The sequence below is a fragment of the Hibiscus syriacus genome, unplaced genomic scaffold, assembly GCF_006381635.1.
Source record: "Hibiscus syriacus cultivar Baekdansim isolate YM2019G1 unplaced genomic scaffold, ASM638163v2 tig00111758_pilon, whole genome shotgun sequence".
NCBI lineage: Eukaryota > Viridiplantae > Streptophyta > Magnoliopsida > Malvales > Malvaceae > Hibiscus > Hibiscus syriacus.
The window spans coordinates 2,760,998-2,776,955 of record NW_024063170.1 but is presented as its reverse complement, the minus strand read 5'-3'; the positions used below and the strand labels follow the sequence as shown (position 1 = coordinate 2,776,955).

Genomic DNA, 15,958 nt, shown 5'->3' with positions numbered 1-15,958 from the left:
CACAGAGTGTATCAGTACCTCCCTTTGTAAAAATCATTTTTGGCCCGATTAAGGTTCGAAATACTTTGTAAAAATTGTTTCAAAAATATTTTAAGACCCATAAACTATTTTACACTTTAATAAGGATTAAAATTGACCTTTGAAAACTTGGAGTAATATTTTTGATATTCGAATAATTTAATCGAATATTTGAAATTGGATATAAAATCTTAAAATCATTTATTCTCTATTTGTTATATCAAAACATCAAAATGTTTTCAACAAATTATAACATATTCTCTGACAAAATAATGGAAGGCGCATCCCCTGAAACGCGCTTTCACTTTGCTGCGTCCCCTCAAACATGATATGTACTGACATGAATAGTGCCCCGGGGGACATGAGTGACACAATAGGGAAATTATAACATATTCTCTGACAAAATAATGGAAGGTGTGCCCCCTGAAATGCGCTTTCACCACTTTGTTGCGTCCCCTCAAACATAATAGGTAATGACATAAATAGTGCCCCGGGGGATATGAGTGACATAATAGGGCAATTATAACATATTCTCTGACAAAATAATGGATACGCCCCCTGAAACACGCTTTCACCACTTTGCTGCGTCCCCTCAAACATGATAGTTACTAACATGAATAGTGCCCCGGGGGACATGAGTGACATAATAGGGTAATTATAACATATTATCTGACAAAATAATGGAAGGTGCCCCTTGAAATGTGCTTTCACCACTTTTTTGCACCCCCTCAAACATGATAAGTACTGATATGAATAATGCCCCCGGGGGACATGTGTAACACCCCAACTCGTACCCGACCCGAATACGAGTTCGAGATGTCACATTGACTTTTTAAAACAATATACTTACAAAATAACAGAACATTTGGACTTATATTAAGAAAATACGATCATATACTGTTAAATTATGTTCGTTATAACAAATTTAAGGAAATAAATGTTTTTATGAATAGTACTATATTGTATGAACAATACCGTGAATAGTATTCACACATCCATATCATATCATTCTTTCACATAGCTCTTTATCACATTTCATATGATCACATATTTCTTCTCTTCTGTCACGTACCACATGTACGTGTAATCATTTCTCTTATATCATATGATTTTCTCGTATATTCTTATATCCCATTGCCACGTATTCATTTTATATTCATATGGCACATAGTTCATATCACTTTTGCATGTAATCACATAAACATATATATATCATATCTTTTTCATATATATTTCCCATATAACTCATATCATTTAATTCGTATCTTATTCTTATATCATCATATATATATCATCTATGTTCATTCACTTAATCTCTTATGTTCATATATCACATATTGCATATTCATATAATCATATAGGTCATGTCACATATAATAATACATACCTATTTTTATGTACTCATGCACACATAAGAATCACATCAATCATATAACATTTCAGGAGTCACTTCTTACCATAGTAACTCCGTCACTGGCTCATCGCAAGCCAATGTTAGATCAATAACATAAGTACAATTAAATTGCACTCACCTTAGCCTTGCTTTGATTCGATCTAATTCTTTGATTGTTCTGGAACTTGTTTAGGCTCAATATCTACATAAACATAATTTCCGAGACGATTATCAGAAGCCTAAACCTTATAACTTGATGTTAATAACTTAAGCTAGTTTAATGAACCAAAAATCTATTTTTCCTTTAGGGGTATCGATACCCTTATTGCATTCTGTGATTTTTCGTTCAAGAGGGTATCGATACCTATTGAATGGGTACCGATACTCTTTGCCCAGAAATCACATTTTAAGCACGAAATTCACTATTTTTATCTTCAACACTTCATGTTCCCTTTCATGTTCTTAAGTTACATATACATGTTTAAACTCATTTATATCCATTTATTTCATCTTAAACCTCAAAGTCCTCTCCTCTTTATGAACTTCAAGAATCATACCCAAATTTTTAACATGTTTTAAATCCAATTCTAACATTTCATATCTCTTAATTATATTGATGACAAGTCAAATCCAACTTTCAATTCTTATTATAAGCTCTATTTCAAGATTTCACTCAAGAACTCTAAATCTTTAATCTTCCATAACTCCTTTATCTTTTGATTTTAAGATAACTTAAGCTTTCCTTAAGCTTAGTTATCATCTAATGATCAAAACCCAAACCTTAAATCAACAAATCAGAAAACTTACCTTTGCTTGGCTCTCCCTCACATATAAAGAAGAAGAAGAAGAAGAAGAAGAAGAAGAAGAAAGAAAGAAATAAGAGATTTATGGAGAAATCTCTCAACCTTATCCCCATATATACCATTATCTTATCATTTCCAAGTCAAATGGCCATTTTTCCCTTTAATTCATTTAATAATTACTAACAACCTTTAGGAAATATTTCCAGATAAATCATTGAACTATTCAACTATTCTACTTTAATCACCAAATTCTAAATTTTTACAATTTGGTCACTAACCCGATATTGAGGATGTTACAACATGAGTGACATAATAGGACAATTATAACATATTCTCTGACAAAATAATGGAAGACGCACCCCCTGAAACGCGTCTTCACCACTTTGTTGTGTCCTCTCAAACATGATAGGTAATGACATGAATATTACCCCCGGGAGACATGAGTGACATAATAGGGCAATTATAACATATTCTCTGACAAAATAATAGAAGGCCCCCCTGAAACACACCTTCACATGAATAGTACCCCAGTTATAGACATTATTATATGGAATGTATTATAAACTTTCAAAACACACTTCAGCTCCCAAGCTTTCAAAATCTCAAACTCTAAATTTCTCAAATATCTCAATCTTGTATTCTCTGAAAATGAGTCGTCTTTCTACTGTTGTTTTATATGATGGAGAAATTAAGGAATCTGAAGAGGGGGTTGTTTTTGAATCAGATCATTTTATCCCCTTAACTTTGAAGAGAAACATCACTCTTGAGGAGTTAATCACAAAAATTCCGTTAAAGATTCGTGTAGCAGGCCGAAAAGACTATCTTCATTTCAATATAGATTTCCTATTGAACTTTTTCCACTCACATATACATCATTTCAGCTTTCTAACAATGATGATGTTTTTATGATGGTTGATGCTCATATGGAAAGTTCATAATCTCTTATTGAAATGTATGCCACTTTTATTGAGGTTCGTGTTTCTCGTGGTTTTTTATATTCCTCTCACTTTGGCATTGCATATCAAGCTGATCAAGTTGATAGCCTGACGTAAATGATCTGTAATGATTTCACATCATTAATGGAAAATCCAACGCCAGATTCCATGCCATCAAGTTCAATAGGAAGGCATTCATCAGCAACTGATTATGATTTCAACCCACGTGGCTTCACCAATAATCCATGACAACATCTCTTCTACTTCAAGGGGTAGACATTTATCTACTATTATTTTCAACTTACGCATGGAAATTCCATCGAGACAATAGTATGTTCATAACCCACATGATATAATGGCTTCAAGTTCAAGGGGAGGACACGCAAGCAACAACTTCTTTGACCCCAACATTAGATTATCTGAGGAACTCTCATCTCCACCAGAATAACCTCTTCGTGAGCCAGGTGCAAATGGTGCTAAAATGGGATTATTCATTGAACCTAACTCACCATAGTTTAACGTACACTCTGATGATGATGAGGATGAAATTCCCATAAATACAACACCAGGCGAATTTCATGCACATATGTATGAGGCTGATTATAATGCAATGTACAAGCCTGAATTTCTGGATCTCCCTAATGTTTGCAACTATGGACTTCAGTCATCAGTCAATGACGGTGCTTTACATATTGGAATGAAGTTCGCATCGAAAGAGGAAGCCATGATGGCAATAAAGAGTTATAATATTCGTAACTCAATCCACTCCCGAGTTGATCGATCTACCATGGAGAAATATGTCTGCTACTATGTCCAACGTGACAACGGATGTAAGTGGATGGTTCGTGTATCAAAGAGGAAGAGGAAGAACAACTTATGGGAACTAACTAGATATAACGGTCCTCATACATTTTGTGCAATAGGTATAAACCAGGATCATCCCAACTTGGACTCCAACATTATTTGCCAAGCAATCATGCTCATTGTGAAGAAAAGCTCTCATATAGCTGTTATAGTATTGATTTCTGCTATTCAATCACAATAAGGGTACACCGTCTCCTATAAAAAGCTTGGTTGGCAAATTCCTCTTACAACAAGCTACCCAGTTGGTTTCATGTTATGCAAAAACTTAATCTCGGGATAATTGTTGAGTTCGAAACTCAACATCATTACGTGAATATCGAGTGGTTCACGATCGCTGCCAATTCTACCGTGTTTGTTATTTGTTGGACTTAACCTCAGTGTATTAATGCAGTAAAGTGCTATAAAACAGTTGTTCAAATTGATGGTACTTTCTTGTATGAGAAATACAAGCTAGTTTTATTATTGGTTGTGGTCCAAGATGGTAACTACAATATTCTTCCTGTTGCGTTTGCCTTCGTTCAAGGAGATCACACTAAGTCTTGGGCTTTTTTCCTTAAAAATTTACGTTTACATGTTGTCACAAGGGAACGCGTATGCATTATTTCAGACCGAGGAGCCGAGATAAAACCAGCATTGGACTCTTTGGGTCCAATGTGGAAACCTCCACATGTTCAACATCATTATTGTGTCCGTCATATTGCTGCAAACTATTATGGAAAATACAAGAAGAATGATGAACGTCAGTTAGTCGTGCACATGGGTATGTTAATTTTTTCCAATTTTTCAATCATTTTCGTATTACTTATTTATACTTCATATTAACTATTACATATTCCTAATGGCTTAGGTTACAAACTTTTACCTCAAAGGTTTGAGTCTATGCTACAAGAATTGTTTGGCAAAAATAAGAAGGGGTGCGAGTACAAATGCGTATGACGGGGGGTATCGCTATGGTCATATGAAAACCAACTTGGTTGAAGCAATCAATTCAACCTTAAAGGGGACGCGTCATTTACCAATCACGGCGTTGGTCAAAACGACTTATTTTTATTTGGGTCAACTATTTGCAAAGCTCGGTGGACAAGCTCTTACTTGGATGTAGAAAGACAATATTTATCACCGAAGACTAGTAGTTGATTTACAGAAAAAATGGCTGCATCAAATGAGATGTTGGCTACAAATTTTTCTCGCACCCGTGAATTATTTCGTGTAACCGAAATGCCACGTCCTCTTCAAGGGATTGAAGCTAAATCTTTCAGAGTTAATCTGCAAGAGAGGTGGTGTGATTGTGGTTTCTTTCAAGCACTCAAATCCATGCTCTCATGTCATTGCATCTTGCTCACGTTCGCATTTGGACAACAAAAATTATGTTGATCCCTTATACCAACTTTCAGAAGTATTCAAGGTATATGAATTTGAGTTTCCGCTCATAGGTAACGAAAGAGACCTAGATGAGATTCAAACTTGGCTTACAATTATACCAGATCCGTTGCTATTGAGGGACTCAGGTCGTCCAAAATCCACTAGAATACATTGTGATATGGATGTTCAAGAGAAGTCAACAGAACAAAAAAGACGTGGGCATTGTAGAAACATTGGGCACAATAGAAAAAAATTTCCAGCTCTGTTATCATCACATAACCATTAACCCTTATATAATTGCATTTTCTGTTTCAATGAATGTTTTTGTTTCTAATATTTAAATGTAATTGCATTTCGTATAATTTCCCAATATATGTTAAATTTTCCACTTACCTCTTACTTCAAGTAATTAACATTTTCAATTTAATCGAACCTGACCCTAAAGGCACGTTCCCTGAAAGGTATAACACTTTAACCTAAATTCACTCCACCTTTAATACACATTTAAAAAATACCTCGACAATTCTTAAATTATAACCGAAACACTTTACATAATAAATTACTAATTTATAATAATAATAAACATTAAATCTTTATTTAAAAAAAACCAGCGTGGTGCCACATCAGCTAAACCCCGTGAAAGCGCCCCCTAGGAATACGCCTTACCCGCGTGGCTTCCCAGTCAGCTAAAACCCCGGTAAAGCACGTCCCCAGGGATGCGCCTTTGTGCCAGCTCAGCCAAAAGGGTGTTACTTCGGGAAATATTGGTCAAACGGTGTTAGTTCGGGCATATTAGGCTTATAGGATGTTAGTTAGGTCAAATCGCCTCATTATGGGTTCAACGTAAGTTTGCAATTTGTGTCCTTCAAATTTGGTAAGGTTTCCTCTTTTTTAGGTGTTTCGTAGAAAGTAATGGAAAAAGGAAGTAAACAAGGGTTGTCGTCAAATTTTCCTTCTAATTCGTGGTTCTGACTGTTTGGTGTATGAGAAAATTTCGGGAACTGTTGGGTACCGAGCAGAATTTAAGCTAGTTGAAAGAATAGATTTTGATGGATATTAGCATTTACATGACATTCGTGAAGTTAGTGATTATAGTTTTCGCTTTTATAAGTTCATTTTCCCTAAAATTTTATAAATTCCTGAATGTAGCATTTTGACTTTTGTTGATTCTTTGCTGTGTAGTTCATGGAGTTGAAGACGGTTTTGGAGCGCACGAGCATGCAACGACCGGGATTTTTGAAGTGGAACCGAGGCAGTGTCCCGGTTTCACATTTAGGAAATCCATCTTGATCGGGAGGACGGATTTAGGTCCGAAAGACGTCCGAGCGTTTATGGAGAAACTCGCTAAAGAGTACTCGGGGAATTCGTACCATCTCATCTCCAATAACTGCAACCATTTTTGCAATGATGAGTGTGTTCAGTTGACATCGAAGCCGATTCCGCGATGGGTTAATCGTCTTGCTAGATTGGGTAAGATATCAACCATCTCCCGCCTCATTATAGTACTTCCTCTAATAGATCAGTTCTGGAGAAGATTGATACATACATAGAAGTAAAAGTGATGCTTTCCTTCTTCGGCATTTATTCTAATTATGTTATTTGCATCTCTTCGGGGGAACTACTAAAACCGTTCATCGGAAAGTAACAATTATAGTGCAAGTTATTTGTTGAACGTTGCTCTCGGCCTGCTGCAGGACCACCATTTGTTGAATGCAAAATGAAAACACTTGTATTAGCCGAGGTGTTATATGCCGTATACGTGCCCTGGCCGACATTTTACGTTGGTGAGAACTCACTCGGTTACTTACATGCCTATGCCTATGAGAAAGAGATATAAGATTCGGACATGGGTTGAATCCTGCTATACCTTCTGAAGTTATTTGTTCACTGTTTCTAGTTTCTCATTGATGATTTTGGTTGTGGTGAATGTATAGGTTTCCTTTGCAACTGTGTTCTTCCAGCGGGGTTTAACGAGACAAAAGTTCGCCAAGTTAGATCCGGTCAAGAGGCCGAGAAGAAGAAGCTGAGTGGCCATTCAAGTAGATATATGTCTTCCGCTAACCCTCTACCCAACTCCACAACATCCGGATCCTGTAGACAAAAGCTACATCTTCGATCATCATTGTCGTCGTCGTTTTTGATTCACAGTTCGTCAAGTTTGAGATTGAAGGTCTAAAAATAGTCGGTCACCATGGTATAGTTTTGAAGGGTCTTCCTACGCTGTCCCCGGTGTCAAGTTGGTTTAGTTTTTGGCAAATGAAAATGCGGTCAAAAGCGTGTTTCGTTGGGAAGTGGTAGATGTTTGGTAAAAGAGAGGCATGTGGCCCGTGAAACAGTGCGCGGGTAAGGTTCTAATGTGAACGATTGTGGCCCCGCCCTGTACTGGTTGGTCTCAAGTGGACCATGCTCACTATTATTATCATCTATACCCATTCCGTATTCAAATTCGATATATAAATTTAGTAACTTTAAAAGTAAAAAACAAACAAAATGGATAAAAGATTTAGATATCAAAAGAATGGATTTGTAGTTGGATCGATTTGTTTAACGATTAAACAAAATATTTAAGAAAAATGATTTTTACTTGATTCAGGCAGAGTCACGGGGTCAAGCAGTCAACCCTGACAAAGTTGGCCATCACCACCTTCGGTGCCGTTTCGGATCCTATGTTTCTTATACACAAAGAGTTTAAGGTAATGGTTCTAATCGAATCAAGTAAGTTTCATTTGAGAGCACAAATCAACTTATCTCAGTGATTAAAAGAATTATTATTATTTTTAGAGGTCAAAGATTCAAGCACTAGTTACTACAGCAGAGTGACTGACCGTTCTTTATCAAATATTTTAGAGTATTTAAAACAAATACTACTTTATAAATAACTTAGCTTAATAAAGAAAAAGATTGAGATATCCAAGAGCAGGATTAATTATTGGGTAAATCGCATTTAGGTCTTAAAATATCGATTTTAGTACGTTTTAGTAACTAAACTTTCATTTTTTTTCAAAATCATACCTAACGTTTAGTTTTTGTTTCATTTTAGTAACCACACTGTTAAAAATTTAACGGAACTTCTACACGTGATATTTTCATGGGTAAATTACATCATTCATCTCTTAACTATCTTCACACTTCTATTTTGGTCATTAAAGCTTAAAAAGTTTCAATTTAAATTCTCAACTTTAAAATTGCTCATGTTATAATCACTCTATTTTATTTTATTAATAATATTTTGTCACATGATTTTTTATTAATATATAATTAAAATAAAAAATTTAAATTTAAAAGTTAGAGTGATTAAATTAGAAATAATTTAAAAGTTAAGTAATTAAATTAAAAAAATTAAACTTCAATGACCAAAATAGGAGTAAGAAAATAGTTAAGGGATGAATGATGTAATTTACCCATAAAAAAGTGTCAAGTTGTGATAGTTTCATTAAATTTTTAAATGTAATAAAAACTAAATATCAAGTATGATTTGGAAAAAAATTAAAAGTTTAGATATTAAAACAGACAAAAACTTATAGTTTAGATACTAAACGTGTACCTTAACCTTAATTATTATAAAATAAAAATAAACTATATATTAATTATTTAAATTATTTCAATCAATACAATTATCTTTACTATTTAATCGAAAAACAATTAAAAATATATTTTACCATCATTGCTTATATTTTAGAGAAAATAGTCTCAGTGACCAAAAATGCCTTATAATATACGATTTTAACCAACTTTTTTTGGATTTGCCAAAAATGACCAACTAAATCGCAATGCGATCGATAATTCGCAACGCGATCTCCGGTATCGCAAACCAGTTTCCAGATTCGCAATGCGAACTTTGACTATCGCATTGCGATAGTCCAAGTTCGCGTTGCGATTTATTCCAAATTTGTTGCGATAGTCCAAGTTCGCGTTGCGATTTATTACAAATTCGTTGCGATAGTCCAAGTTCGTTGCGATAGTCCAAGTTCGCGTTGCGATTTATTCCAAATTCGTTGCGATAGTCCAAAATCGCAACGACTGGTGGTATTGCATTTGTTTCTTAAGAATTTTCTCTAAAAAAATAGTATTCGCGTGGACGTGTCGAAGACACGTATTACCACGACCACGACCACGAGACGAGACGAGACGGACGGCGACGGCGGCGGCACGCGAGAGTCCCCCTTGTTCTCTATCACTCAACAAGGAAGTGGGAAAGCCAAGCCTTAAATACCATTCCCAATAGTGTTTCCAATACTATGTGGGATTGAGCATTACCAACACTTGTTTCCAATACTATGTGATTATTCAGGAAACAATTAACAATCATACACCTTAAAACAACTGAATCAGCAACCAATTGCATTAGTATTATACGGTTAAATATGTCATAATTAAAAGTCAATCTACAATCAATCGCGATTATTGCAATTTTAAGCAAAACATTCAAAAAAAATTGCATCACTCGCGAGAATAAAAAAATTGTTATCGTGCAATTACAATCAATTGAAAATAAATTAGAATTGCATGAAAACTAAATGAACCACAAATACTTTTCATACAAATACTAAAGTCATTAACTATAATTCACAAATAATATCACTATTTAAGGCTCAATCCCACATAGTATTGGGAACAAGTGTTGGTAATGCTCAATCCCACATAGTATTAGAAACACTATTGGAAATGGTATTTAAGGCTTGGCTTTCCCACTCCCTTGTTGAGTGATAGAGAACAAGGGAGACTCTCGCGCGCCGCCGCCGCCATCCGTCTCGTCTCGTCTCGTGGTCGTGGTCGTGGTCGTGGTAATACGTGTCTTCGACACGTACGCGCGATTTTAGACTATCGCAACGAATTTGGAATAAATCGCAACGAACTTGGAATAAATCGCAACGTGATGTTCGCGTTGCGAATCTGGAAACTGATTTGCGATACCGGAGATCGCATTGCGAATTATCGATCGCATTGCGATTTAGTTGGTCATTTTGGCAAATCCAAAAAAGTTGGTTAAAATCGTATATTATAAGGCATTTTTTGTCACTGAGGTTATTTTCTCTATATTTTATTAGTTTAATCTTAAAATTCATTTAATTGGAGAAAAATAAATTGAAAAATAAGAAGTTTAAGGAGAATAAACCTGGGTTTTAGAGAGGTATTGGCGTGCCTTTACTATTGGACCAATTTCCATATTTGGTATCTGGTTACAATATAGTTTATATATCTAATATATAGTTAATGTTAGAAAAATATGCAAATGAAAGTGATAAAGAGAGGACTCGAATCTAAGCCGATGGTAAAGACACGCTAGCTAATCTTCTCCAAGACCCAAGTTCAATCTTTTAAATTGAATTGAGAATAAATTTATTAAGTTAAATCAAATTAATATAATGTGTAAGTAATAAATTTAGACACGTCTTCCGCTGTCTTAAATGTTCCTAGCCATATTCTACTTTTCCTACACAACCGAGGATAGAAAACCTTGTAATGTTGTTTTGAACTATTATAAAAGGAAATCTCTGAACATATCACAAAAGAAAATTATTTTGATCGGCCAATTCTGTGTGGTGGAATCACAGTTTATGAGCAATTTGTTGTATCATGTGGGAGTTTGAGTATATTATTATTGCATATAATGCCAGAAAAGAAAAGCAGCTAAGCAAATCGTTGTGGCAAGGAAAAGATTTTGAGCACCAACTTGCCAATGGAATGATTGGAGTCGATCCAAATGTTGGATACAGTAGTAAAAGGCCCTTGGACTCCTTTAGGCCATATTTACCATACAAAATCCATTTTTTTTTCAAGCTTTGCTGTAAGATCACATTGCTCCAAGACTGAGAATCACCTGATCTTTCAAGCATTACTTGTAAGGTTGATTTTTAGTTTCATTTCTTCTCTTCATCGTTGAGCAGGTCTTGGCCAACTCCACTCGTTCCATTAATTTTCATATTAGTGAAGTAATACAACTTTAAACTAAACTTGTAAATTTCTTAACTAGCCAAACAAGTTTAGTATGGTGTCGACACTAGTACATAAACAGAGGGTCCCCAACGTTGGGAAAATAACATGTTCGGAGCTTGAGGAGAATCGGTCGATGCCATTAGTCGAGCAGGAAAGAAAGGATGGCGCTTTACGTCTTATTTATTAGACATTGCATAGTTCAATGGAGCCATAGTGAAGCAGCTCCTCTATCGTGTGTTCAATGTGATTGTGATCCTCATCAAAAGCTTTAAACTGCCGGGTGCTTTCAGCCTCGGCTTTCTCGACAACCCAATTGTCTTCTGGTTCTTCAACAGTCATCAACGGTCTGTTTTCAACTGGACCAATTCCAATTCCATCGTCTCTCCCAACAATGCCATTATGGCTGGCAACATGTGGAGTTGGTGCGTTATATTGTGTCTTGTGTTCCGGTTGTTGTTTGGTAATTTGAAGTGAAGCCATGTAGCATTTGTGTAATTTAGCCGTCAAAGTTGATGAAAGAAGCTTGAATGGTGACGATCGAGGTGCACTAGGATTGTAAGGGAAGTTGGTTTTAGCCCTTGTTCCAAACATAAGCCTAGCGGCTTCATCGTACGCATAAGCTGCATCTTCCGCCGTTTTGAATGTTCCGAGCCAAATTCTACTTTTCCTGCACAACCAAAACCTTTTAGTTCTCTCAATTTCTTGTTATATAGACTAACAACAAATCAGACAATGATAAACCATCTTACAAGAGAGGATGGCGAATTTCTGCATTTGCAGATGCTGATTGGGGTGCTAATATAGACGATCGTCGATCAGTTTCTGGATATGGTGTCTTCGTTGGTTCTTGTCTTGTTACATGGAGCTCCAAGAAGCAAAAAACTGTGTCGCGTTCAACGATGGAAGCAGAATACAAATGTGTTGCCGACACCGCAGCAGAAGTTACCTGGGTAAGTGCATTACTTGCTGATCTTGGAGTAACCCCGCGACAGGAACCGGTTATATGGTGCGATAATACGGGCGTTGTGGCATTGAGTGCCAATCCGATTTATCATACTCAGTCGAAGCATATTGACTTGGACGTTCACTTTGTTCGGGAGAAGGTTGCGTCTGGATAGATGCGGGTTAACTATATTCCTGCACCGCATCAGCTTGCAGATGGTTTCACTAAGCCTCTGTCGAAGGCTGCATTTGAAGATTTTCGAAGTAAAGTTGGTGTGGTGTCTGGATCATTTGTTTGAAGAAGATGACAAAGAAGAGTAGGGAGAATATTAGACTATTTTGTATTCTGATATCCTATTCAGCATGTGCACGTGATACGGTTAGTTGTTGCCAGGTTGTTAGCTAGGATGTTAGGCTAACTAACTGACTTCACAATGTATAAATAATGTAGAGGTTCATGTGAAAATGCAGATCATTTTTCAGCAGTATTCTTTGCTTTTCACGTGTTACAGTAGTTTCTTAAAACGGGCACCCAAGAACCCCATTGCCTTTGTCGAACACCTCGATATCGTTGTTGTGGTCTGACGCTATTAGTCATAACGGCAACCTTTTTCTGCAAAAAGGTTTTGTGAAGATGACTGAACGAGCAAATGAGGTAAATATATCCATGCATGTAATTCTTCAACAATATGAATATGTACATGAGCATAAATGAAACAGAATATCAGTTTTCCCCAAAACTGTAATCGTCGACCATGAAATGTGAGTTCCCTCGGGCAAAGAAAATGGTAATGACATCACACAACGAGAGAGGAGAAACACAACATCATGGTCATGTATATCATTAGATATTTGTGTCCTTTGAATGCACATTTTCCCTTTCATCTATCCTTGTCACTTACGTTAATTTGTTTGTTCTTTTCAGTTACTTATTATGGGAAATTATTTGATATATAAACTATGTAAAATTTAGTTTAAACAATAATTTAATACTAAATTTTGTAGTATCTCCATTGTCATTCTTTCGTCCATTGATCACGAAAGTTTCATATCCTTAACTAGTTAAATTTTCTTGACATAATAATTGACAGGTCCACGCGATCTACCAATCATATCTATTATAGGACAAACTGTTTACTATGTTAAACTACAAATAGCAATCACCCTAGGCATGACACTAACACTAAGAGTAGGTCTATAAATGTTTATAAATCACCACGTAAGGTTAGAGAAGGGGATCACACACTTTTCCTCTCTGGATTGCTCACCATCTTTTTTTACTCTTCAACCAAAACGTTAATTAGAAATTTAGATAGAGATTGTAAGAAAATTTATACCTAAACTCATCATATATCTACGTTGATATTTCAAAATACTACAGCAAAACTGGCTTTTTGCGGCATTTTTTTACCTATAACGGCGTTTTTAAGCGTCGCAAAAAACACCTGTGGCGTTATGACAAATGCCGCAAAAAGCGCCGCTAAAGTTCACGGCGTTTGTTAACGAAAAATGCCGTAATAGGTTCTGATATTTAGCGGCGTTTGTTAACGAAAAATGCCGCAATAGGTTCTGATATTTAGCGGCGTTTGTTTTAAAACACTGTAATAGGTTTTGAGATTTAGCGGCGTTTTTGGATACAAACGCCGCTAAAGGTCTGGTATATAGCGGCGTTTTTATTAAAAACGCCGCTAAAGTTTTGGTATATAACGACGCTTTCAGTATATAAACTCCGCTAAAGGTCTGGTATATAGCGGCGTTTTTAGAATACAAATACCGCTAAAGATCTGGTATATAGCGTCCTTTTTAGGATACAAATGTCGTTAAAGGTCTGGTATATAACGGCGTTTTTAGAATACAAACGCCGCTAAAGGTTGATATATAGCGACGTTTGTTAATAAAACGCTTTAATTGGTGTTAATAGTTTGCGGCGTTTTTTTATAAAAATGTCGCCGCTAAATGTATGATATATTGAGGCATTTTTTGTTACAAACGCAACTAAATAACACAAAATTTAACAAATTAAAAAATATTGTCGACTACCCCAAATCTATTTTTTCAACCTGTTCCATTATCCAACAAACATGACAACAATAACATCAAACTCTATATCCAGAACAATCAACATCATATCCAATATAATAAATAAAAGTTTTCATTAATGTAATATAAGTTCAGTTAAACACGGTTCAATAACATTAAAAGAATGCTGATAACATAAATGAGACTATGATGGTGGATTTTGAGGTTGATTTTTCTGTATCATATGCATCATATCATTGAGTCGTTTTTCAAATTCTTCACATCTCTGCTGATATGTTGCTTCTCTCTGTGCTGTCGCTGCTTCCCTTGCTTCATTTTCTGCTTTCAAGTTAGCCATTTGTTGATCCATCTCAACCAACTTTTGTTTTCAACGACTAACTTCTAATTGGGAAGATTGAGACAGTGATGACTTGTACTGTGATGAACTGGATCCAAAATATTTGGTGGGAGTAACAAATGATCCTTGACAACGCACCCGACCATATCTTTCAAGACCCAAAACATCATTAATAGCTTGATTTTCAATGTCATCATCATTAACAAGACCTTAACTCTAACCAATCGTATAATACTCCGCCCTTTTCTCCCTCAATTTATCCTAGTAATAAGGTGAATAATTAATTAAAATAAAAAATGTCATGGTACAAATATAAATAAAGTCAGGTAAATTTAAAACATCTACCCAATAAGCGTACCATAATTTCTGCAGCTTCAACAGTCATATGAGTGCCATCCTTCTTCGTATGTGTCATGTCGAATAATTGGATGCGACCAACTTTAGAACCGGATGTATTTTCCTACAATGTACCATAATATAATTACTATGAGTTAGTATGTACATGGAATACCAAAAACAATGTCAATAATCTATAATACCTCCTCATTAGCTATACAAGCAAAACTCTTCGATCCAGCCGTGTGCGTAAACTTTTGATATTGCCTGCTAGCAACACCAACATGCTCTCGGTCCTACAATGTCAAACAACCACTTTTAATGATAATTTATAATTCCTTATAATTATTTCTGAAAAATACATCATACATGTCCTTTTTGTGAACTCCAAAATCTGACTGCATCTTCCCATTGGTACCTGAACATTCCAGGTGGGACTGTTTGCAGCTTCTCTTCAAGGCTGAGATCATTCTTGAAGTATTTCTTCTTTAAGGAGCTCTTGTGGTCCCTCAATCTCTTCCCTAACGCTTGCTTCACATAATCGTCAGAGACCTCTAAAGAAAATTTCTCCTATACAACAAATAAGTGTGCACCGTAAGTATACATTAGTATTGAATTTCTATAGAGTATATACTAATAATGACATTATTACCTTAACAAAATCCAACACTTGATTTTTGTTACTATTAGGCATTTCGCGCCATGACTCATAATTGATCGGTAACAGATTCGCATTACGTCCAACTATGCCTAAGTAATCTGCTAGAAGACGTGCTTTTGGGCCAATAGGTTGATCAACATCGTTTCTTGAAACTTTGACACGATGCCCAGGAGAAAGTTGATATAATTCCTTCAAAGTTGTATGTCCTCGAGTCTTGCGCGTTCCAGCATTTTCAAATATATAAGAAATTATTAAATGTCAGTTTTGAAAATGAACAATGTAGTAAATAAAGTTTCGAAGATTACCTTGAATTTCTACTTCTTCTTCAAC

At 35.6% G+C, this 15,958-nt stretch overlaps 2 protein-coding genes across 2 annotated transcripts; one reads left to right on the top strand and one right to left on the bottom strand.

The window, feature by feature from the left end:
* The first annotated feature begins 3,735 nt into the window (after window positions 1-3,735).
* On the top strand, window positions 3,736-7,570 carry LOC120169369 (deSI-like protein At4g17486). The gene is made up of 3 exons (XM_039177520.1): window positions 3,736-3,889; window positions 6,558-6,845; window positions 7,310-7,570. The coding sequence occupies exons 1-3, from the start codon at window positions 3,736-3,738 to the stop codon at window positions 7,549-7,551; spliced, it is 684 nt and encodes a 227-aa protein (XP_039033451.1). The 3' UTR covers window positions 7,552-7,570.
* Window positions 7,571-11,471: 3,901 nt separating this feature from the next.
* Window positions 11,472-15,046, bottom strand: LOC120169368 (ethylene-responsive transcription factor ERF003-like). Its single transcript, XM_039177519.1, has 4 exons — window positions 14,990-15,046; window positions 12,787-12,867; window positions 12,062-12,258; window positions 11,472-11,979 (listed from the first exon to the last, which is right to left on the bottom strand). The coding sequence occupies exons 1-4, from the start codon at window positions 15,044-15,046 to the stop codon at window positions 11,496-11,498; spliced, it is 819 nt and encodes a 272-aa protein (XP_039033450.1). The 3' UTR covers window positions 11,472-11,495.
* Between the last annotated feature and the right edge of the window lie 912 nt (window positions 15,047-15,958).